Below are 25,049 nucleotides of genomic sequence, written 5' to 3'. Positions count from 1 at the left end.
CTAGAGCTACTGCATCATTGTGCCCCAAATCCCATTCCATGGTTACTGTATTGAAAGATAACATAATTGATGGTACCGAAAGCCTCTGAGAGGTCCAGCAGAACCAACAGGTGCATCCTTCGCCATCTAGTTCCCAGGTAGGTTGTTCAGCAGGACAATAAAGGCTATCTCTGTGCCAAAACCAAAGCTGGGCTGAAATGGATCTACACAACCACCCAAGAAAACCTGGAGTTGTGATGCCCCCATGTGCTTGAGCATTTTGCCCAAGAATGGAATATTGGAGACTGGCCAGAAATTAATCAACATGGTGGGATCAAGGGGTCAAGGTTTTTAAACAGTGGCCATATTACCGCCTGTAGATGGATTGATACCATCAAGCAATGAAGCATTCATCATTTCCCCAGCTAATTGGCCAGCCTCCCCTTGGTCATTTTTGCCAGCTGGGAAGGGCAGGGCTTAAGAGCAAAAATGGTAGACCGAATTCCTCAAAGTATCTTGTCCACATTATCAGGCTGCACAGACTGAGAGTATCTGATAAAACAGGACATACAGGTGCCAAAGACAGACCCACAAATTTTTGTCCCAACTCTGGAGCACAACTCTGAAGTGCAAAGTTGCTAGCAAACTGGTCATAGTGGACTACCATTACACATGCTCCAATCTGAGAGCCAGAATGTAAAATCCCTTTAACCACACAGAAAAGCTGTATGGGCTGAGTGAATACAGTGGTGGCAGGAAAGTGAGGTTTCTTTGCTGCCATCACTGCCACAGAATAGGGTTTTAAGTGAACTCTAGCCATGTTTGATCAGGTTGACATCTGCTGATCACCTCCAGGCTTGACTACTGCAATTTGTTCTATGAGTGGCTGCCTTTGTATGTTATCCAGAAACTGCAGTTGGTCCAGAATGTGGTAGCCAGGTTCATTTCTGGGTCATCCCAGATAGACCACATCACTCCTGTCTTGAAAAAGTTACACTGGCTGACGATAAGTTTCCAGGCAAAATACAAGGTGTTGATTATAACCTATAAAGCCCCAAACAGCTTAGGCCCTGGGTATTTAAGAGTATGTCTTCTTCGCTATGAGTCCCACCGCCCATTTGGATCACCAGGAGAGGTTTGTCTGCAGTTTGTCTGCCACCAGCTCGTCTGGTGGCTACTCAGGGACAGGCCTTCGCTGTTGCTGCCCCGAGGCTTTGGAATGTGTTCACTGTTGAAATAAGAGGGGCCCCCCATCACTTACTTTTTAAAAGGCAGTCAAGACACACTTGTTCACCCAGGCCTTTAATTAGATACTGTTTTAATAATTTGTTGTTTGTTTTTATTAGTTTTGACATTGTTTTAAGTTTAAAATTATTGTAATTTTTTAACCTTTTATTTGTTATTTGTATTGTTGTAACCCGCTCAGAGACTTACATTTTGGGTTTTATACAAATATGTTAAATAATAGTAATAATAATATTAATCAATCAATCAATCAATCAATGCCTTCATCCTTGCAGTCATGGTGTTTAATCACCCCAGGCTCCACAGTAAACCAGGAAGCTAGCTTGGTCCTACTCAGTGGGAAAGGATGCTTAGATGTGATTTTGTCAACTGCCTGACCATTTATCTCATAACAGAGGTCAACTGCAGTTTATCCAGAATCCAGGGGCGACCCTTTCATGAGACAAAGTGAAGCAGCTGCCTTGGGTGGCAGATTGTTGGGGTGGCAGCAGTGTGGCAAAATGCCTCCCTGTGATTGCTATCAGAGCAGCTCTTGGGGCTGATTTGACACTTGCAAGCTTTGAAAGGAGTGCCTCTCCAAACACTTATTGCAAGATGGAAGAAGCATGATGAGAGAAGACGAGGTTGCTGGCAACCTTCCCTCCTCCTTGTTCCCCATGCACTTTCTAAGCTTAAAAGGTTTAGTTTTGAAAGGCGCTGCCCCCCCCCCACCAGGCACATGATTCAAGGCAGCATTTTGTGCCTTGCTTCAGGTGCTGTAATACTTTAAGTCACTCATGACAGAGTCACCTACAGAAGTGGCTAGAAAATCCCCTTAACTTTCTCCTGCACCATGGTTCCAATGAAAATTTCCCCACCCCTGAAGCTATTTATTGATCTAGGAATGTTGCTCTTACTGTTTGCACAAATAAGGGACAAGCAACAACTTGGAGAAAATGTGTCTTTCATCACAACCACAGTATAGGAGAATAGGGTTAATACCCCCACCTTGTGGATCGGGCCCCCCGTCTTTTTGTTTTCAAAAGTAAAAATGTAAAGATTATCATGCTGCTGAGACTCTCCCCCAACACCCAGCGGGGTGGGGTACTTACCTGGACGGCAAGCAGATCAATGCCCAGGGATTGCCTAGCTGCGCACGAAGCCAACAGCAACCATGCTGGGAGGCAGTGGAGGGAGGGGAAGCTGGGAGATGGCCACCCTTGACTGGGCCAGAATGGTCCAACAAGCCGTTGCCTGGCTGCAGACAGAAGCTAGCCGTTCCCTCTCCACTGCAGAGGCCCTGGGGGATGATGCAGAGAGAGGAAATGGAGTCCTGAAAGGCAGCCCCTTTAAGGGCCAACAGGCAGAAAACAGGAGGGTGGTGGTGGCTGACCCTGTGTACATATATAATGGGCTTGAAGCCAATGATGAGGAGGCTGCCTGTATGGGCTCCCAGGGTGGAGCAAAGCATTCCCTCTCCCTGGCAGATGGAGGAGGAAAAAGGTGCTTAGAACCCCCTCCCACATCCTCCTGAGGCCTTTATTCCCAAGGCTTGTGAGGCTTGTGTAGAGGAAACACCACAGATGCATTTAATGTTTCCTCTAGCTTGGTCCTGAGCTTGTCTACCTCTTCTCAGAACCAAAAATAAGACAATATACATGCAAATATCTGAAATCAGGACACTATTTTTTTTTATTCAGAACCACACACCCTCGAGATCAAATCCAGTCAGGTAACTGAAGCCTTTTTAATACAAGATCTAACTCTACAATTCTCACAACTGCTGATACAGACATTCCAGAGGCCACTGCAAATAGAAGAAACAGAAAACATATTTAAATATTTTGGTTCCATAACTTCGTTTTATATCAGGCTGTTGCAAATAAACAAAATTTCCATCAACATTTTATAAGGCTATGATATTGGTTATCCTCAGACTTGGTAAAAATCATACGATTTGTGATTATCACAGAACCAACAGCATTAGCAAATCATAGTTCTAAAATATTTACTGCTAGTCTGGCCCTGGATGCACAAAAAGCATTTGACAAAGTCAAATGGAATTTTCCACTTGCTGCCTTCCATCTATATTTTATAACAGTGATTTACAAGAGGGAATCCATAAATCTAACCATTGCTCTAACCATTGCTCATTGTTCAACTATATACTTCTTATAAAATATAAGTTCCTGGGTGAAATGTTCATCTTTGCTTTTAGCCTTTGGCACAATGCTTAGGGCTTCAAATAGTTATCATTCAGCATACTCCCACCCTGGACTACCATTTATGCTCTGTCCATCCTGAAGGTCAAACGGGATGTGACATGGAATTCAGTGTGTCTGTTCTCTGACAACATTGGTTTTTGAATGAAAAGCATCCTTGGAAAGATGAGATCAGGAATGGAAAAGCATATGGGCAGTGGGACTGCATAATTCTCTCCCCTTCTGCCAGTTGTTGGCTAAGAATTGCTCCCACAAATCAGTTTTTCTCCCTGTGAGGGAAAGGTTATGAGGTTGTTAAAATTAAATTTGTTTACATGATCTGGGATATCCAATGTTTCAGCATGTGTTGAATCAAGGTGGTTGTTCTGAACCCCTTGTTTATGCAAGCAGAGAATCATGCTGTTTTAGCTACATTTGCATGGCCAGTCTTGAGTACATGGAGTGAGTGAATGATCTCCAACCATCTCTGTAGAACTATGTTGTATGTTACATGCTTAGTAAGCAGTCATCAGCTCAGAGCAGACTCTCAGTTCTGTGCCTCCAGTGGGAACTCTGTTTGTGAATCTTTAAGGATATTGCTGCTGAAATCCAAGGTGTCACTGTTCCAGTGTAGAAGCTGTTGACCAAAAAATCTGCTGATTGCTGCTAACCAATAGCACATGTCTCCTTCTCCTCCCTCATCAATAGTATTCAATGCCTCAATGTGCTTTACAATGTTAAGCTGTATGAGCAGGGTCAGTGAGAAGCTGCAATGGTGCCATTCTGCCTAACCTGCTGACCACTGTTTTGATAATTGTCAATATAGGTCTTTGCCTTTTTTGCATCCTCTCCAGATTGCATCCAGAATTGCCCTATTGGCCCACCCTAGTAATTACATTAGTACATTAGCTCTATGCAGATATTTGAGTGAATACTGGGGCAAGCGAGGCGCAGGGTGGGCAGAGGGCAAGTGCAAGTGGACTTCTATACATCCAGTTGGATGTAAGCATAGAAGTCACACAGGGTTTCTTGTGTGTACAGTTGTATGTTTGTCAGCTCTATGAAGATATTAAACTTAACACATGAAGATCAAAACTGGGGACAATGTGCACAAACTTACACCCCTGTCCCCATGTCATAGCAGGACCTGCATAGTGCTATGATAAAATTGCACTGAAATGAAGGTGAGTCAGAAGTCCCTGTTTACTTCCCCTGAATGATGAGGGCATTTCCATTCTAATTTCAGCTTCAAAGTAACCTCTTGTTCATGTACATAGACTAAAATGTTTTAGTTTATATTAACTCAAATTTCTCCCCGACCCCCATAGGTAATCTGGTAAAGCCATTGGAGGTATGATGGTCATTGACTTCTCTGTAGTGTCACCCACTTTATGGACTTCCCTGCTTCATGAAATCACACAGCCCATCATCATCAGGAACAGAAAAAGCATATGGGTAGTGACACTGCTTAATCCTCTCCCCTTCTGCCAGTTGTCAGCTAAGAATTGCTCCCACAAATCAGTTTTTCTCCCTGTGGGGGAAAGTTACGAGGCTGTTAAAATTAAATTTGTTTACGTGATCTGGGATATTCAATGTTTCAGCATGAGTTGAAGCAATTGTGGGGTTGCGGGGCTCAAGATTGGATCCTAAACCAGCATTTCAGTGGCCTGGAAATGAATTCTAGGAACACTTCCATATCTTGACAGTTGATCATGGGAAACAGTAGTGGATTCTTCTGATGTATTGTTTCGAAGTGAGAAAGCCAGCAACCTGTTGCTAGGCTACATAATTGGATAATTAAGAAAGTTTTCCTGTGTTTCTTCTAGCACTTGTATTTAATTAAAATTTGACATTGCATGGTTATGATTCATTACCATTTCTCCAAGTCATATTTTTAGTCTAGGTCATTGTAAATGTATTTTAACTAGGAACTGATCTGTTTATTACAGCATAATTTTGTATAACAAAGTGCATTTCAAACCTTTGTTGCTGGTGTTGATTGTCACAGGTGTAACAGTAAAGGGGGACTCACAAGAAGTTCTTCAGCCATGCTTGCTATGATGAGCTCCACTTTTTCTCTAGGCTTTACTGTTTAAATGGGTGAAGTACATGCCAGCAAACTATTGGTTCATCCATTAGTCCTGATTAGTGATGGATGAGCTTGGTTCCACTCATCTTGGATATATTCAGAAATTAATAGTGTCATTTTCAAACACATTCGAAATAATACAGTTTCTTACCCGAGACAAATCAAGGCTTGAAAAAGCAGCTGCTTGGCAATGCAAGGGAACCAGCATTCAATTTGAAAGCATGTACTTCACCTGTTTAAACTTATAAATTTTTTGCTTTGCTGGGAGGTTGCTTTGAAGAGTACCCCCTTGGAAAATGGGGAAAGGGGAGAAAAGATCATTTTTTAAAAAAAATCAAAAGAGAGAAAAGCCGGCCCTGCAGGGATGGGTTTCTCCTCATTTAAAACAGCTCTAAGAACAGTCCATTGGCAAGTCAACAAAGATGCTTAACCACAGCTTTGCTGGGGAACTATTTTCAAAAGCTGCCCCTAAGAGACTAGGGAGTGAAAAAAAAACCCTACTCCTATCTTTCCTCTGTAGGGGATGCGCGCTCCCCCTATGCCAGTAACAATACCCCTGAATATCCTAGTTTAGGCATCACAATTAAATTAGGCACCACACCATGGCTCCCTGGCACCTGGGATTTGTCAAGTCCTAAACTAAGGAATCATTTGTTATGCAGTCTAAAAACTACAGTGGGGCAACCCTGTAATAACCCCTGCCTCCGCCTGGCCAAGTACTCAGTACATGTGGATTGAACATTGTTGTTAGTGTGAGATTTTTAAGAATGGGGGGAAACGACATAAATGTATGTTGCCAAATCTTTGAAATGAAGACTAGAAGTAGGAAACAGCAGCCCTGGATCTTCTCCTCCTCATCCCACCCCAATGTCTAGGGATACCATATGTGATATGATTTGATTGTGCCAGTAGTTTCCCCACCCCTTCTTCCAAAGGTCAGCCCATGAGGTGGAAGTATGAGGTGGGGAAACAAAGTGCAATGATGTCCCACCATATGCTAGGCTAGCTCACACAATCATTAACTGGGTAAGACAAGCATGCTACCCAAGTTCAGAAGCTGTGTGTGCTCCTGTTTTGCAATCGTGTGTGAGTAAAAAGCAAGGTAGGAGGAGGGGGAAGTGACTGTGTGAATTTTGCACTGGGCAGGAGGAATCCATCCAACCCAGCAGCTGTACCCAGCTGTTTAATGAGATAGGAAGAAAAGTCTTCTATCTAGCCCTAGCCTCATACATGATCAATTCCTCTGCCTCATACCTTGCTTTCTATTCACACATGATCGCAAAATGGGAGTGCAAACAGCTCCTGAACTTGGGTAGGATGCTTGTCCAACCCAATTAGTGATCATGTGATCAGCCTACTGGGTATTGCTAGGCATAATAGAGTGCAGCAAGAAGATGAGAAGGAGAGACAAGGCTGCAGTTTTTGGTGGCAGCTCTGCCTCTGCAAGAACACCTGCTGGGGATAGTCTTTTTGGTGGTGGCACCTCAGTTGTAGAATGCTTTCGCTGTATCAGTTTGTCTGTTAAAGATATTTTGTGTCTGATAAAATGTGATGATCTTTAAGCATCAGGCAAATTATTTTGTTTCCCCAGACTTTTCACAGATTTTAAATTAGTTTTGTTATTGTCTCTTGAAAATTGTTGCTGCTGGAAGTGCTGTTATTTGTTTTAAATTGTACTGTTGTTGGCATTTTAAAAACATATGTCGTAAATACCCTTGACAGGTTTTTTGAAAGATGGGGAAAGATGATTTAAACAAATAAAGCTAGTTCCAGCCTGAAGGCTACTTCTAGTTTTGGAAGGAAAAAGGACTACATGCTTGCAAGTAAGCTATCTCTTCTTGACTCAAATGTATTATTGGTGCTGTTTTTATAATTCATTTATATCCTCATTAGATGTTCTAATTCTTTTGAAAGGATTGTCAGATCTGGCAGGTCAGATATATGGAATAATAACAAATTTCAAGAAAACAATGCTAGGATTTAAGGATTTTACTGAAAGCCGGCATATACTGTAAATGCTGTAAATCAGTAAATAAACAAACTAGTGCCATTTTCCAGCATATCAAGATTTTGATACCTGAAGATTATAATTGTTATCCTCATTCAATATTGCCCTCTAAAGTTCCTTTTTCTGTTATCCAGAAAATACAAGATTGTTCCAGATATATGGCATTCAAATAGCCCATACTACCGGATGCCTGTGGAAAGAATAAGTAGTCATGCACTTAAAAGCAGTAGTGGCTGGCTGCAGCAGGGGAGAACCTGATCACCGAGGCAGAAGCCTACCCCCACCCCACCCCCCGCGCTTTCCTCCATGCCAGTGGGCTTGGGTATTTACCCGAGCCTGCCTGCACTGAGGAAAACAGAAAGAGCAGAAACACAGAGCAAAAGTAGGAAACAGAAAGGTTGTGTGGGGTGGGGAGGAAGAAGGAAGAAAGCAAAAAAGCCAGAGCAAAAAGCAAGGAGAAAGTCAGAAAGCAGAAAGGAAGAGCAAAAGGCAGAAAGAGGGACAGGGATTGCATCCCCCATCCCACCAAACAAACAAGCTGGTAAAAGATCTGACTTATCAGCAGCCAGGGAATCCTCCTGAGCAGAGAGCTGCTTCCAGCCCCTCCTCCTCTGCCTGAAACTTCCTCTTTTAGTCTTACTGACTGAAACAGCTGCTACTCAAGCTACTTCAGCCAATCCGATTCCTAGGGGGCTCCTCCTGGCACTGCCCCCAGAAAGAAGGGGGAAATGTATTTAAAAAATACTAGCCGACCCACACAGAGCATCTGCTCACTCGTTGGAGCCGCTGTTCCCCCCCTCCGGCCCCACTCTCTCTTGCCCTCCCTTCCCCCTGCCCCCCCTCTCTTGCCCCCTTCCCCTCCCTCTCCTGTTCCTCTCCTCCCTGCCCCACACCCCCACCCGCACTGAGCAACTTCCGGCCGAACCTCAGCGCTGCCACAGCCAGGTCCTCCTTACCAGGTGGCGGAGGGCCAAAAAGGGCCCCACCGCCGCCATTCCTTCTCCCGGGCGGTGAACTTGGAAGCCCCCCCCACCCGTTACCCTCCCACCCCAGCCTCCAATGGGCACCAGGGCTGCGCCCCACCACCCGTTTCCCTTCCGCCCCAGGCTGCCCCACTTCCTTCCCCCCCATGTCCTCTCGCCGGTGCCTCCTCTCCCCTCGCCTGGGCCTGGCCATCCCTCCTGTTCCTGGTGGCCAGGCCAGGCGAGACCAGGCTTCCTCCTCACCTGGGGTGGCCTGGCCAGGCCAGGCCGTCCCACCGCCTCTGCCTCCCAGTGGCCAGCTGAGGCCACCTCCTCAGGCCGTTTTGTGGCTTGCCACTGCCGCCATTTTCACTTGCCCACAACTCTTGCAATGCATTGTGAGAGTTCCACCACCAAATCCAGGACACGCATGCCGGCTAATTAATTTATATATATATATATATATATATATATATATATATATATATATATATATATATATATACTTCCTGAAGCAACCAGGAAGTGCACTTTAACCCATAATTTTAGTTCTTACTGGAGGCAGTTCCAGATTGGTTGGAGCAGCCTGAGTAGCAGCTGTTCCAGCCAGTAAGACCAAAACAAGTTACCGGCAGGGGAGGAGGGTCTGGAAGAAGTGCCCTGCTCTGAAGGTTTTCCTGGCTGCTGGTAAGTCCAATCCTTTAGCTTGGGGTTTTTTTGTGTTTTTTTTGGCGGGTGTGGGGGGGCACTGCCTCTCCTGCCCTTACTGACCAGCCACCACTGCCTAAAAGTCATAATATATCACAGTTGTATAATTTATGTAAGAAATATTGTAACTAGGCTTCATTCCAACTAAAGGTAGATGTAACAAAGGACCAAAAAAGATGAGACAACACAGATCTAGGATTGGGTGTCTTGTCTCTCTAAATTTTGGCAAATAGTAAATGTGGAGAGGGGCCTCAAAACTAGATTAGAACTGCTGTACTGGGAGCAGTGTTCCCCCTAACAGAGATTCCCAGATGTTGTTCACTACAATTCCCAGCATCCCCAGGTGCAATGGCCTTTGGCTAGGGATTATAGGAGTTGTAGTCCACAACATCTGAGGATTCCTGTTAGAGGGAACACTGACTAGGAGAGGGCAGTAATCCTTTCACAGTGTTGTTTTCCCTTCCCTGTGAAACAGCTGTATATTCCATTAGGGAAAACTTGGGTGTACCGGTAAATGTGGTCTCGGTGGGGAAGTTCAGGAAAACAGTGCAGGGGGGAAGGATCCCTTTCCCCTCTACTACCATCATGATGTGGATTGTGCCCATGGCTGCCACTAAAGCTGCGCCGTCGAGTCGGTGTCGACTCCTGGCGCCCACAGAGCCCTGTGGTTTTCTTTGGTAGAATACAGGAGGGGTTTACCATTGCCCTCTCCTGTGCAGTATGAGATGATGCGTTTCAGCATCTTCCTATATCACTGCTGCCCGATATAGGTGTATCCCATAGCCTGGGAAACATACCAGCGGGGATTCGAACCAGCAACCTCTTGCTCCCTAGGCAAGTTACTTCCCCACTGCGCCATTAGGCGGCTAGCCAACATTTAAAGAGACTGGGCATCTGATGACAGATCTGTTGTCTCCTTTAGATGGCCCTAAGACCTGTTGAGAAAGCAATGAGACTTACTCATGACTGACTTGTCCACTGGTTTCAATGAAGTGTACTCATGACAAACTAGCTGGACTGAGGCGCTAGTCTTTAACTTCTTGTTCCTTAATTTCTTCTTTCCGGTCCTGTTTATCTCTGCTAATTCAGAAGTAAACCCGATTTTATTATTTTTTACGTAATTTTATAAGTAGCTTCTTATTTTTGTCACAAGAAGGTTGAATAATGTAGAGATGTAATGATGCCAGTAAAAAGAGATTCTCAAAATATTATTTTTATTTGCCTCCTGTTTTCTGTGTCACTTTAGTTGAGAATGATATAATATCATATTATGTCATCAACAGATGAGTCAGGGTGTCAAGTAGGGCTGATAAATCAATATAAAAAGGTGGGAGGGGCACTCTGGACAGCAGAAGTCTTTCAGCTTTGGGGATCAGTGAGTGAAATGTACATAGTCACTGAAACAATTCTTACAATGGAAGATAATTGATATTTGGGTTTGTATGTTGGGAAAGATGATGACTGGGGGGGCATGATAAAGTAAGGTTGTGCCACCAAGTCAGTGTCAGCTCCTGGCGACCACAGAGCGCTGTGCTTTTCTTTGGTTTATCATTGCCATCTCTCACGCAGTATGAGATGATGCCTTTCAGCATCTTTCTATATCACTGTTGTCCGATATAGGTGTTTCCCATAGTCTGAGAAACATACCAGTGGGGATTCAAACCAGCAACCTCTTGCTCCCTAGGCAAGTTTAGAGATTAATAAAATAATATTAATCTCTGTTATGGAGAGAGAATTGTTTTGTTCTTGTTAGTGGTCCTATTGTCCTCCACACTTTGGATGTCTGTGTAGGCAGGACCTCGGAGCCTTCTAGAGCTGTATGTGACACACATATAGCCCCTCACAGATTACCTCCCTCGGTCTTCTTCCGACTGCTGCGATAACGACTTCGGGAGACCTTTTACCTCACTTCATGTGAGGAGAGCTGTCAACAACAACAAACAACAACTACCACTACCACCACAACCAAACAAACCTCCTTACCCTTTCTCTTTAATTTAGTTTTTCATTTATTCTTTCTGTCTGTCCTCTCATTTTTCAGTCATTCTCATTTTATGTCTTTGTTTAACTCACCCCTCCACCACCACCCTGCTCAAGGTTTTTCTCTTCAGAGATCCTGAGGCAGTATGTGGCTGCTAGAGACTAGTCTTTTAAGAGCTGCCTGACTTGATCTGCTAAACTCTCCATTTCAGACAGGCATGAGGAGTGCTTAGCATAGAGTTGCCATCCCCCCCGCCCCCAAATTCTGTGTTTCACCTGGATTTTAAGCATCTCTCTCAGATTGCTTAGTTCACCCAGATTTGCCCAGATTTCAGCTTTCTTTCTTTTTTTTTTAAGCTAAGCTCTAGCCCTTGTAGAAGCGGAGTTATGGAGCCAAATGTGTAGTCACTATTCTGCTCAAAAATTATTTTCAAGTCAATTTACATAATACTCAAATTAGGCACCTGGATTTGGAAAGCCAGGATATGGCAACCCTAGTGTAGTGTGCCTTGGAGACCCACCGAACTCAGAGCCGGATTAATGTAGTAGCAAATGTAGCATTTGCTACGGGCCCCGCGTTTCTGAGGGCCCCACATGCCCAGCTTGAACTGCCCCTTCTTCTTTCTGCTCTCTACTTAATAATAATAATAATAATAATAATAATAATAATAATAAATTCGATTTCTATACTGCCCTTCCAAAAATGGCTCAGGGCGGTTTACAAAGAGAAATAACAAATAAGATGGCTCCCTGTCCCCAAAGGGCTCACATTCTAAAAAGAAACATAAGACACACACCAGCAACAGTCACTGGAGGTACTGTGCTGGGGGTGGATAGGGCCAGTTACTCTCCCCCTGCTAAAGAGAATCACCACGGTAAAAGGTGCCTCTTTTCGTGGGTCAAATGGGCCGTAACCCAAAGTTTGGCTTTTAAAAACCCAAACCTGCCAACCTTTGTCCTGCCCTTTTGATGTGTTTAGAAAACCAAAGAAACTCCATGTTTGCCCAGAATACCTCATTCTAACTTAAAGTAACCCCAGCCCAGCTCAGGGACATCACTGCCTCTCATGATTGGCGTCATTATCTCTCTCCAGCTAAACTGTACCTATGAAACTTGCTGAGACAGCCAAGCTTCCCATTGTAAGAAAACCGGATATAACCAAATAAGGAGTAATCACCCGATGAACAATGAATCATTTGCATGCGTACTAGATACTTAGACCACCATTTTATTGTCACATATACTATGTCTAGGGTGTCAGCATCATTAGATTGTCTGTATAAATGTAAGATGCACCTGTAACCAAACTGTAATCGGTTGAGAGCGTTAGCCTATTGATTACCTACTGCAGTAGCAATAAAGCCTCTAAATGATTCCCACTGAGTCTGTTTGATTGACTTAGAGGCGGACCCAGGGATGAACCATGTTCACATCACTTTGGTCCGTCCATTGCAGCTAGAGTCTTTCCCAGTGCATGGCGGTGATGGTGGCACACCTCTGCCAAAAGGCCATCTGTCTATTACCTTTTTAGACGACTGGCACTTGGTGGCCAGAACCAAAGAGAAGTTGCATCAACATATCCATCCCACGCTGACCCTTCTGGGTGAGCTAGGATTATGTGTGAACTGGGAGAAGTCAACACTGGCTCCCTCAAGGACCATAGAGTTTTGGCAGAATTCTAGATTCACAGGAGATTCTTGCATCCTTGCCTTTCTGCAGGATAGCAGATATCAGGCCATGACCCACAAGATCTTAACATCACACACTCATCCAGCGCAGTTCATGCAAGAGATGTTGAGGTTCATGGCATCCACTGCCATCATCCTATCTCTAGCATGCCTTCAGATGAAGCGGCCACTGCTAACAGGCCATTCAGTGCAGGCTATGACAGACAATGTGACCACGATGTCATATCTGAACCATGAGGGGAGCACACACTTTTCAGCAATGTTCACATCATTGTTCCACACCAATGTTAAGAGCCTAACCACCAATATCTGGATGTGGTGCCTCCATCATCAGATCAGGTCTTCTGCAATACACATTGCAAAGTAAGGAAATATATGGGCAGGCTCCTTGAGTCAGACACAACAAACACATCCCACAAATGGAAATCGGACTCCTCAGTGGTGCAGGGTCTTTTCAATAGATGAGATCATCCACCTATAGACATTTTTGCCACAGAGGAAAACAAACAATGCACACAGTTCTGCAGCGGAGCAGGCCAAGGATGTGACTCCTTGGGAGATGTGCTTCTGTCTAGGAGCAAGGACCCTTGGAAAGGATGTGGAAAGGACCCTTGTCCTTCATGTGCCACTATGCTTTGGACACCAGGTTAAGAGCCAATTCACAATTTGGAACAGCAATCATCGACATAGTTCTTCAGTAGATGCCCGCTTCTCCCGCCATCCTGGTGAATAGCTTGCTAAGCTCCAAAGTGTGGAGGACAATAGGACCGCTAACAAGAAAGTCATGTTGCTTACCTGTAACAGTAGTTCTTGTAGTGGTCCATTGTCCTTCACATGACCCTCCCTCCTCCCCGCTGAAGTGGTCACCTACCTGTTACGTATGATTGCGGCAGTCAGGGACTGAGGGAGGTGATCTGTGAGGGGCTATATGTGTGCCACCAAGCGGGCAGGGCCACTGCCAAAAAGCTAAAACTTACAGTTCTAGAAGGTTTGAAGGTCCTGTCTATACAAACACAGACATCCAAAGTGTGAAGGACCATGGACCACTACAAGAACTAGTGTTACAGGTAAGCAACCTGACCTTCTCATAACATTGGGACATAGGTCATTCAGTGAAATTGATTAGTGTTAGGTTAATGATATAAAAGTAATCACTTTTTCATATATTGCAAAATAACTATAAATTGACCACTGTGTGATGTAGCAATAGCCAAAAGATTAGAGTACTTCAGTGAGCATTGGCTATGATAGCTTTTTAATAAAAGTGTCATGTTCAGAGGCAGTATACCTCTGGGTAGCACATGTTGTGGACAAACAATGGACAGGCAGCCTCCAGAGGCATCAGGTTGACCACTGTCAGTGACAGAATGCTAAACATGTTGCCTGATTTAGCAACATAGTTCGGGTGTTTTTCACCAGCACATCCCCTTAGACTAGCTCTGACATCCAAAGCCTTAGAATCTGTTATATGGAACACTGCAGAGATGAAGGTATTTTGAAACTGTGCTGTGTTCGTGTAATGCTGAAGAACAAACGGCAATCTTTTCGAATAAATGACACCCAGGAGACGTGTTACTAGCTGACGGTAGCTGTGATCTTGAAGCTATTGATCAGTCTGTGAAATGTGAGAATCTGCTTTTATTTCTTTTTGTTTGTTCGCTTTTTGAAAGAACAGACTTGTAGCTGAAGAACACTGGGAGCAGAGTTCCCATTAACCTCTGACATTAGACATAAAAATTAGGAACCCTCCTTGTGTACAAGAATATTCCTAATAACATTGTCAGCTCCCGCACTTCCTCACAACATATTAACCCTTTTCAGATCCCACCCTCCACCTTGTGTTCAGTGAATGTGTGATGGGGAAGTGGGATCATAGCCACCCACTAGCAATGCCTCCAGTGCTGATACACCCCCAGCTATACCCCTGATGGTTGCATGTTTGGCCTTTCTCTGTCCTATATGTGGATGATCACTGCAGGAAAATGCTGAATGTGTGGCCACTTGGGGACATGTATGCCTAGCATGTCAGTTGGTAAAGTTAGTGGATGAAATTCTGCTCCTCCTTGTGCATTCACTGAACTCGCAAGGAAGGCAGCATCTGAAAAAGGATACTGTATTTCTAAAATTTCTGTTCTGCCTGTTGCACTTTGCTTTGTTTTTTCAGCAACAGTCTGTCCTGAACAGAATTTAAAGCAAAAGGTATATTAGAAGGTACTACTAGTGCTACTACTGGAAGATTTAAATTGTCCTGTAATACATTATCAATAGTTTAAAATGAACCTCATCAGTTGCAACATAAAAGCAGCTGTGCACTAGAGCAGGAGTTGGCAACCTTTCGGAAGCTGTGTGCCAAGTCTTCAGGGGTGAAGACTTGGTGACTGCTTAAAGGTTAGGAAACAGAGGGTGAGTATAATTGGACAGTTCTCTAAATGGAGGAAGTAAGAAGGAGGGGTCCCCCAGTGATCTGTACTGGGACCAGTGCTTTTTAATTTATTCATAAATGATCAAGAAGTTGGGCAAGCAACAAAGTGGCCAAATTTGCAGATGACACTAAACTATTTAGGGTAGTGAAATCCAAAACAGATTGCGAGGAGCTCTAAAAGAATCCCCCCATATTGGGGGAGCAGACAACAAAATGGCAGATGCAGTTCAATGTTAGTACATGTAAAGTGATGCATATTGCGGCACCCCCCCACACTTAATATATATGCTGATAGGGTCTGAGCTGTCAGTGACTGACCAGGAGAGAGAGATCATGAGGTTGTGGTGGACAGCTCATTGAAAGTGTTGACACAGAAACAGAACTGTAAAAATGAAATTATAGAACTGGAGAAAGTACAGAAGGTGGCAACCAAGATGATCAGAGGCCAGAGCACCTTCCTTACAAGGTAAGGCTACAACACCTGGGGCTTTTTAGTTTTTAAAAAAGATGACTGGATGGCGACATGATAGAGGTCTATAAAATTATGCATGGTGTGGAGAGAGTGGGTAGAGACTCCCCCCCCCACACACACACCTCTGGCATAACTCTAGAACCAGGGTTCATCCCATGAAACTGATTGCCAAGAAATTTAGGACCAACCAAAGGAAGTAGTTTTTCATACTCTGCCACAATATGTGGCGACAGCCACCAGCCTGAATGGCTTTAAGAAGGGCTTAGATGAATTCATGGAGGACAAGTCTATCATTGGCTACTAGTCTGAGGGCTATAGGCTACTTCCAGGCTAAGAGGTAAGTTGCCTCTAAATAACAGTTGCAGGGGAGAAACAGCAAGAGAGTGGGCATGCCCTTACTTCTTGCCTGTGGGCTCCCCAGAGGCATCTTGTGGGCCACTGTGTGGAGCAGGATGCTGGACTAGATAGGCCTTGGGCCTCATCCAGCAGGGCTGTTCTTATGTACTTATGGGTGGCTTGAGGGACAGTGTTCCTTGAAGTGAAGTTGGTGTTCCCGGTTTGCTAGCCCTGCCTGTTGTGCCATCCAAGCAGTGATACTGCCACACCTCTTGGGCCCCACATCACCGGTAACATCATTGGCCACACCTCCAGCTGCTGGACTCACTGCTGGGATGAAAGTCCCACATTGACAGATGCTTCCCTTCTTCCTGGCAGTGTTCAGTCTAAACCTCATTGGCTGGTCTGTCTCTCTGTCATTCAGCAAACATTTGTGCTTTGTCTCCTCCTTTCTGGGAATAGTGCCCCTTAAAAACCCTAATAGCTCTTTACACTAGGCTGGTGCTGCAACTGTGTTGATAGCAAAGAAAGAAGGAACTACAAATTAAAAACATGGGAGGCCAAAAACAAAACAAAACAAAACACAATGACAACCCTTTTAACAACAAAGCTCTAATAATCAATTGTTTTTGGCTGTCTCAGAGATCAAAATTATTTTTATTTTTATTGTGTAATCTCATTTAAACTTTAATCTTATGTTAATACAAAAAAGTGGAATGCAATGATTTGACAATGATGTCATGTGGACAGCCTAAAAAAAATGAGTGAACATAAGAGATGGCAATTCCAGAGAAAAGGACTGTTGTGGCAAATCTAGCAGCCCACAGTCACAAAACTTTAAAACGGCATTACCAAATGGTATAGGGATAGTGATTAGCAGGGACAGCTACCAGAAAATTGGAACTGTACTGTCCCTGGTAAATAAAAGAAATTGACCATGTGTGTCATTTTTTGATAAGTACAAGGTTAGTCAAGGAAGCAATTGTCTGGAGAGTTCCTGCCTGTATATAGGACTGCCGGCTTAATTTATCCCTTCTTCCCGCATCCTGGAAACGGGCAGCTTAATCTGTATGTAGTGCTTTAACCACCAGCAGCACTTTCCACTTTTCTCACGATGGAAACGGTTCTGATAAATTGCAAGGTGGCAATGTCCGGGTCAGTTAAGGAAACTTCTGTTCAGACAGATGTAGACCGACCTATCCTAAGCAGATTTACTCAAAAGAGTCTCACGGATTAATGGCAGTCACTCCCATGTATGAGATTGCAGTAAACTCCATTGAATCCGGGATACTTTCGAGTACATCGGCTTAGGATCGGGCTGTATACATCCCTTTGAACAGAAATTTCCTTAACCGACCAAAACAAACGAATCTTATGCGTATTTAATTAGCCAGTTCCACTGAATTCAAAGGATTTTGAATTAGGCTTCCCGCCTAATACTGCAGGGGAGCGGTCAGCGGTGACAGAGGAGCGGATGCGGAACGCTTCTTGGGAAGGCGACTTTGTATACGGAATCACCAACAAACGCAACCTCCCCTTGCCGTTGCTAGGCAACGCCTAGCTGACTCTTCAAGCTTGAGACTGCATTAGGCGGGAGTGTCGGTGAAATCCGTCCGCCCGCTGCGTAAACCCACCTGCAGGGATTGGGAGGTCGAAGATAACTGGCTCCCCGGCGGGCGGGCAGGCAGGCAGGCAGGCGACCGAGGGAGAGAATCATGCTAGGCCAGGATGCCGGCCTCTCGCTGACCATCGCCCAGATCGTGCAGAGGCTGAAGGGCTCTGGGCTTCACTCCCAGCTGGAGCGACAGGCCCGGGTGAGCTTGCTTGGGCTGTATTTCAGTGCTCCCCGCCCCGCAGGTCCTCCCTTCTGTAACAGTTTCCTCCTCATCCTTTGCTCTTTCTCTTCTCTCCCGCCGCGCCCTCCTCTTCCTTCTTTGCTTCCGTTTTTCTTTTTCCTCCCATATGACATATTTTATTATGCTCTCTCCACGTTGACTTCCCTCTTTTGTCCCCCCCTTCTCTCTGTACAGTCTCTCCTCGCTTTGTTCCTCCCTTTCTTCTTTGTTAATAACAATTGTCCTAGTAATACTTAACATTGATAAAATGCTTTTAAAAATTCAAAGTGCTTCACATGCATTATTTACATACTTATTTACACATACTTATGGCTGAGAACAGGCAGGCATTCTAAAAGGAGATGAAACTGATTTGAACACACACATTTGCTTTGATTTAAGGCATTTGTTCGTAGGGGCGAGGCAGGTGCATGCTCTGTGAGGACTTATAGCAGCTTGCGTCCCCGGTGAGGACTTACAGTAGCTTAGAGAAAGATTTAGATATGAAAAATAGAATGGAAAAAAGGGGCTCCTCCCACCCGTGGTCAGAGCCCCCACTATATCAAAATTGGAGCCCCTTGCAGCTGCTTTTAAGTGGGGGAAAACCTGACCTGATTGGGTGTCTGATTACAGATATCTATCCTATTTCACATCTGATTTTGCTCTCATTCATCTTTACAGCAGCTCTGTAACACAGATAATTATAATTCTACCAAATTTACCCGAATAGAAGATGACTCTGAATTTAAGATGACCCCCTTAAAAAGCAGAGATTAAATACAGGTTGTACTTGCATTTACTCAAAAGGAACAGGACTTTGAATATAAGACAACTTCCCAATTTCTAATATGGAAAAACTTGGAAAAACTCTAGTCTTGGATTCAGGTAAATACAGTATATTGGAGATGGTGGGCTCTGTCTGATAGAGAGTTGTTACTAGGGATGTGCATGAATTGATTTTTTTTTTTAAATTGATTTGTGCCCGAATCAAATCACCCCTGATTTGTTTTGTGTCTGAATCTGGCCCCCCATCACCCCAGATTTGATTTGGATTTGATTGGATTCAGATTGATTCAGACCACTTATAAAAGTCCTAGGGGCACCAAATCTGAGTGGTGGGTAGGTAGCCATGGGTGCCACCTACCACCCAAATTTCAAGACAGTGTACTTGGTTGAATTTTAATGATTTTTAAAAAAGTTTTTACTGATTTTGAATACTTCCACCATAGGAAATAATGGAAACTTGAAGTTGACCTATCCTAACCCTAACATGGACCCCCAGCTTTCATTTTTTTTTTAAAAGCTAAGCTCTAGCCCTTGTAGAACTGGAGTTGTGGAGCAAAATGTGCAGTCACTATTTTTCAAGTGTTTGGATTCTTTGGTGTGTAATAACTTTTCCTCATAATGAATCTCTATGAGGATTCATTGCACACGTTCATTTCTTCTGTTCATTTTGACTGTCATTGGACAGTGCCAACTGCCATGTGCCAACGACACCCCCTGCCCCCCCCCCCCACACCTGCAAGGCAGTGGAGTACTCAGTTACTTAACTTTTTCTCATAATGTATTATGTGCTTCATTATACACCTTAATTTCTTCTGTTCATTTTGACTCCACTGCTTTGCAGGTGGGAGTGGGACATAAGTGGCAGCCCATGTGCCAACTACCCTCCAACCCACAAGCCACTGGGTACTCAGTTTATATTTTAGTAATTCTTGAGGTGATTAGACTCCTTGATGTGTAATGAGTCCTCATAGGGTACGATTTGTACTCAAATCTATTCTCACTTCCCTATTTGTTACCTAATGAATTCATGGAAATGAATTCATGAAGATGAGATATGAACTGGAGATTTCTTGGCTTACAACTCTGTCTCTTAACCACAATATTACACTAGTTATTTTCTCTCCTCCTTTCTGAACCTAATGCCCCAATCCTTTCTCTCTCTTCTCCCCTCTTTGTTTGGCGTAGAGCTGTTGACAGCCTCTGTCATCTGTTCCTTGTCATGCTGGAAGGTGCCAGAAGAGACTACTGTAGGAATATGTATATGTATGCGAGAGAGGAATTGAGATCCAGTTCTCCATATCCCTTTCTTTTTGCAGTGAGAGAGCAGTTAATTTTATTCTGTCACCTTTAAAGGTGTGGCACAGTGATTTTGGGCATTAAATTATTTAAGAGCAGTTCACTAAGGGAGGAAAATGATGCATATGCCTGTGTGAATAATGAGTCCTATAGCTGCATATGTCTAATCTTTAATGTTGAGAAGTTTATTTTGTTTAGAAACAAAATAAGCCCTGCCCCCAGCACATCTTATTTGCTTAGGGTGGGTGGGTGAGAAAGCACCCATTGGCCACCCCAGCCTGCCCTGAACATCTTATTTGCCCTGGGAAGGGGAAAAATAGCTTCACTTGGAGCAAATGGAAGTTTTTTGTTTTGCTATAGCAAAGAAGAGATGTGGGAGGGGGAAATCTAGATTCTCGCCATGTGGGGTAGGGTTAAATTTATCACCCCCTACATTGGTCCTGATCTGGATTGTCCACTTCCATATGTGCTGTTTACGGAGCGGTGGGTGTTGGTGGTGGGGAAGCTAGGATGCCAGTGGTGCCAATGATATGATTAAAGTTGCATCTACTTGGGCCCATCATACTTGTGGTTCATACATGTCGGAGGGGAAGATTGGTATTCCCTGTGCACTTTGAGCACATTCAAAATGTTAGGATTTGATTTAACAACTTTAGCTACTATTTCACTTCTGTGTAGACATCAGGTCCTTGATCATCTGAAATAAAATGTAAATGAGGTGAATGAATTCAGAGGGCAGTTGCATGATGAGGCAATCATTCAAAATAGGAATCAACATGCATGATGAACACCCAAAGCCCAGCTCAGTATAATTTTTTGCTTACATCTATTCTGTATATTTAATTCTCTTAAATGTACCCGTTGCTAATCCCATGTATGGCAGCTCTCATGAGAGTTCACGAGCAGCTGCTGGACTAGCGATGGGGACGAGGGAGAAAATAGGGATGGTGGCCTCCAGGAGCAGAAGGAGGTGGCCTGGCCCGGCTGGTGGGAGGAGACGGTGGCCCAGCTCAGCCGGTGGGAAGAGGTGGCTGCTGGTGGAAGCTGGGCGGGCAGGAGGAGGCGGTGGGCCAGCTTTGCGGCTGGCCTGCCAGCCAGAAAGCTGAGTGGGGCGAGAAGAGAAGCGGGCTGGCCAGCTGGCCCGGCCGAGAGCAGGAGGCGGCAGTGGGACAACCTGGCTGCCGAGAAGAAGAGGTGGCGACCGCCACTTTGGGCGTTGGCAGGCTGAAGGAGGTGGCTGGCCAGCTTGCCGGCCCGCCAGCTAGAAAGCTGGGTGGGCTGGCGGGGGTGTGGGGGAGGCAGCTGCCGTGCCAGCCTGAGGCACAGATGCTCTGTGCCCGGCCCAGCTAGTTATTTCCTATTTCCTATTCATATATATATATATATTTAAAAATCTTACTGCTCATTATGGATGAAGGGTCTGACCTGGAATGTATCACAGAGACTTGGGTGGGGGATGCTGGTGGCCCAGTCTGGTCCCAGCATCTCCCTCCAGGGTTTTCTGTCGAGGGGGAGGTGAAAGGACATGGACAGGGAGGTGGGGTGGCTGTGGTCTACAACAATAACTCCCTTATTAGGATCCCTGTCAAAGTGTCTGACTATATCAAATATGTGTAGTACTTAAGTTTGGGGACTAGGGATAGTCTTAGACTTCTGTTGGTGTACTGATCACCCTGCTAACCAACAGAGTCCCTAACTGAGCTGACGGACTTGATCTCAGGCTTGGCATTGGAATCTCCCAGGCTTATGGTGGTGGGGGACTTCAGTGTTCACTTTGAGACCAATTTGTCTGGGGTGGCTTAGGAGTTCTTAGTGGCCATGACAACTATGGGGTCTATCCCAAGCGGTCTTTGGATCAACGCATGTTGCTGGACATACACTTGATCTGGTATTTTACTCTGATAAGGGTGGTGTTCTGTGGATGATTTCCCCATTGTCATGGATGGACCACCAGCTGGTTAAGGTTGGACTCACAATCACGTTCCACCTCCGCAATGGGTCTATTAGGATGGTCTACCCAAGAAGGTTATTGGATCCAATAGGATTCCAAGAAATCCAGGAAGGATTTAGTGTTGGCTCTGCCGGTGAGCCTGTTGGTGCCCTGGTGGAGAACTTGACCAGAAAACTCATCACGGAAGTAGACATGATTGCTCCTAAGCCTCCTCTCTGACCCACTTCAAAATTGGCTCCTTGGTATATGGAGGAAGGATGGGAGCTGAAGTGGCAAGGTAGATGACTGGAGTGCAAGTGAAGAAAGACTTTACTTGAATCTGACAGATTACAACATAGAGCATATTTGAAGACGCTCAGGCAACACGTGTGGCAAAGAGGTGATTCTTTTCTGCCTGTACTACATCTGCAAGCTCACGTTCAGCGGAGTTGTTTGGGGTTGTGAGAGGGCTAGTACATGCTCTTCCTCCCTTGAATCAGAATTTGGAACTATCAATTACCCGTTGTGACATTTTAAATGAGTTATTTGTGGATGAAATCTCTGGTATTTGAGACGACTTAGATTCAGACTCGGTTATTGCAGTCTAATGCGGAGGTGTACAGCAACTCCTCTTATGTGGTTAGGCTGGATGGGTTTCAGTTTGTGGCTCCTGAGGACGTGGATAAGCTGCTTGGAATGGTGTGGCCTACCACCTGTTCTCTTAACCCTTGTCCAACATGGCTTATACTATCTGTCGGGGTGTGTGTGTGTTGTAGAAGGCCTGGTAAATATTACAAATGCTTCTCTGAGGAAGGGCAGGATGCCTTCCTGTCCTAAGGAGGTAATCATTAACCCTCTTCTGAAGAAGCTTGCATTGATCCCTCAGAGTTTAGTAACTATAGGCCTGTCTCAAACCTTTTGTGATTGGGCAAGGCAATTGAGAGGGTGATGGTCTCCCAGCTCCAGATAGTCTTGAAGTTAACTGATTATTTAGAGCCATTTTAAACTGGCTTTGGAGTAGACTATGGGGTGGAGACTGCCTTGTTCGGTCTGATGGATGATCTTCAATGGGACTTGACAGAGGGAGTGTGATTCTGTTGGTCTTTTTCGATCTCTTGGCAGCTTTTGTCGAGCATAGTATCCTTCTGGAGCATCTGAGGGGGTTGGGAGTGAGAGGCACTACTTTGCAATGGTTCCACTCCTACCTCTCGGGCAGATTCCAGATGGTGTTGCTTGCAGACTGTTTTTCAAAATGTGAACTTTTATATGTTATCCCCAAGGGCTCCATACTGTCTCCAGTGCTTTTTAACATCTACGTGAAACTGCTGGGAGAGATCATAAGGAGATTTGGTGCAGGGTGTTATTGGTATGCTGACACCCAAATATATTTCTCCATGTCAACATAATCAGGAGAAGGCATAACCTCCCTAAATGCCTGCCTGGAGGCGGTGATGGGCTGGATGAGGGATAACAAACTGAGACTGAATCCAAATAAGACGGAGATACTTATTGTTTGGGTTCGGAACTCTGGAGACAATTTTGATCTGCCAGTTCTGGATGGGATCACACTTCCCTGGAACGAACAGGCATGCAGTCTGGGAGTGCTTCTGGATCCAAACCTCTCCCTGGTATCTTAGGTTGAGGCAGTGGCCAAAGGTGTTTTCTACTGGCTTTGGCTGATATGCCCGCTGCATCAGTTTCTTGAGATAAACAATCTCAGAGTGATGGTACGTATGCTGGTAACCTCCAAACTGGACTACTGAATGTACTCTATGTAGGGCTTCCATTGTATGTAGTCTGTAAACTGCAGTTGATAAAGAATGCAGCAGCCAGGTTGGTCTCTGGGTCATCTTAAAGAGTACTATATTAAAAGAACTACACTGTAGGGATGTGTAGTTTGGCGCTGGTTTGGTGCTGTGGGGAGGTGAGCAGGATCTTAAAAAAAGAGGAGAGCAGGTCCTTACCTTTCTCTGCCGCTGCATGCAGCTTCCTTCTGCAAGGGCGCTGTCCCCAAGAACCCGTGTGCACAGATGGACACGCATGCACAGGTGCCACAGATGGACACGCAGATGGCCACGCATGCACAGGTGCCATTTGTGTGGTCAGCAATACCATGCTGACCACGTCAATGGCGCCCGCGGATGTGTGGCTGCATGTGCATGCTGGCATCACATGTGGGTTCTTGGGGGCAGCACCCTCACAGCAGGAAGCTGCAGGAGGGAGCAGAGAGCAGGTAAGGACTCTCCTCTGTTTTAAAGATCCTTTCCGCCACTCCCCTCCCTGCAGTGCCGAACCAGTGCACGAACTTTGATTTCTGCGTGAACTTCGACTCTGCACATCCCTACTACACTAATAATACTACCAATAGGTTTCTGGGCAAAATTCAAGGTGCTGGGTATAGGCTATAAAGCCCTAAACAGCTTAAAGGTAAAGTGTGCCGTCAAGTCAGTTTCGATTCCTGGCTCCCACAGAGCTCTGTGGTTTTCTTTTGCTTATTTATTATTTACAGGTAATGGTAAAGTTGTGCCATTGAGTTGGTGTTGACTCTTGGTGACCACAGAGCACTGTGGTTGCCTTTGGTAGAATATAGGAGGGGTTTACCATTGCCTCCTCCTGCACAGTATGAGATGATGCCTTTCAGCATCTTCCTATATTGCTGCTGCCCGATATAGGTGTTTCATATCAGCAGGGATTCAAACCGGCAGCCTTCTGCTTGTTAGTCAAGCATTTCCCCACTGCACCTCTTAAGGTGACCCTAAACAGCTGAGGCCCTGGGTATTTAAGAAAACTTCTTCTTCACTATGAGCCCCACCACCCATTGAGATCATCTGGAGAGTTTTGTCTGTGGTTTCCACCAGCTCGATTGGTGGCTATACAGGGGCAGGTCTTTTCTGTTGCTTCCCTGAAACTGGAATGCATTTGCTGCTGAAATAAGAGGGGGCCCCCCGCACCATCTCTGAAAACATCTAAAAAGTTGCTAAAGACACATTTATTCACACAAGCCTTTTAACTTGCCTTGTGATTTTAATTTTTTAAAAGGTTTTAATTTCTGTTTAATTTGATTATATTGCTATAAACCGCTCACAGATGGAAGTTTGGGGTGATATACAAATATAATAAATAAATAAACAAA

At 44.8% G+C, this 25,049-nt stretch overlaps 1 protein-coding gene and 2 long non-coding RNA genes across 8 annotated transcripts in view; 2 read left to right on the top strand and 1 right to left on the bottom strand.

Moving 5' to 3' along the window:
- Window positions 1-5,130, top strand: part of LOC128326674 (uncharacterized) — a 40,823-nt gene extending 35,693 nt beyond the window's left edge. Inside the window, exon 4 of the long non-coding RNA XR_008308188.1 lies at window positions 4,733-5,130. This is a non-coding gene — a long non-coding RNA (uncharacterized LOC128326674). The remainder of the gene's footprint in view (window positions 1-4,732) is intronic.
- Window positions 2,818-11,345, bottom strand: LOC128326672 (uncharacterized). Its single transcript, XR_008308186.1, has 4 exons — window positions 11,155-11,345; window positions 10,132-10,251; window positions 7,571-7,691; window positions 2,818-3,010 (listed from the first exon to the last, which is right to left on the bottom strand). It is a non-coding gene; the product is annotated as an uncharacterized LOC128326672 (long non-coding RNA).
- TBC1D19 (TBC1 domain family member 19) overlaps window positions 9,098-25,049 on the top strand; it is a 147,379-nt gene continuing 131,427 nt past the window's right edge. For 2 of the 6 annotated variants that reach the window (XR_008308183.1, XR_008308181.1), the window contains exon 1: window positions 17,620-17,883. Coding sequence is in view for 2 of the 6 variants with exons in the window: in XM_053253922.1 (XP_053109897.1) it covers window positions 17,785-17,883 (99 nt within the window). In the remaining 4 variants the exon portion in view is untranslated. Of the gene's footprint in view, window positions 9,151-17,618; window positions 17,884-25,049 lie in introns of those variants that run through there. The other 4 variants (XR_008308184.1, XR_008308185.1, XM_053253922.1 and 1 more) reach the window with 4 other exon arrangements.

Source organism: Hemicordylus capensis, chromosome 5 (assembly GCF_027244095.1).
Source record: "Hemicordylus capensis ecotype Gifberg chromosome 5, rHemCap1.1.pri, whole genome shotgun sequence".
Taxonomy (NCBI): Eukaryota; Metazoa; Chordata; class Lepidosauria; order Squamata; family Cordylidae; genus Hemicordylus; species Hemicordylus capensis.
The sequence above is the reverse complement of the archived record's forward strand: the minus strand, read 5'-3'. Positions and strand labels throughout refer to the sequence as shown.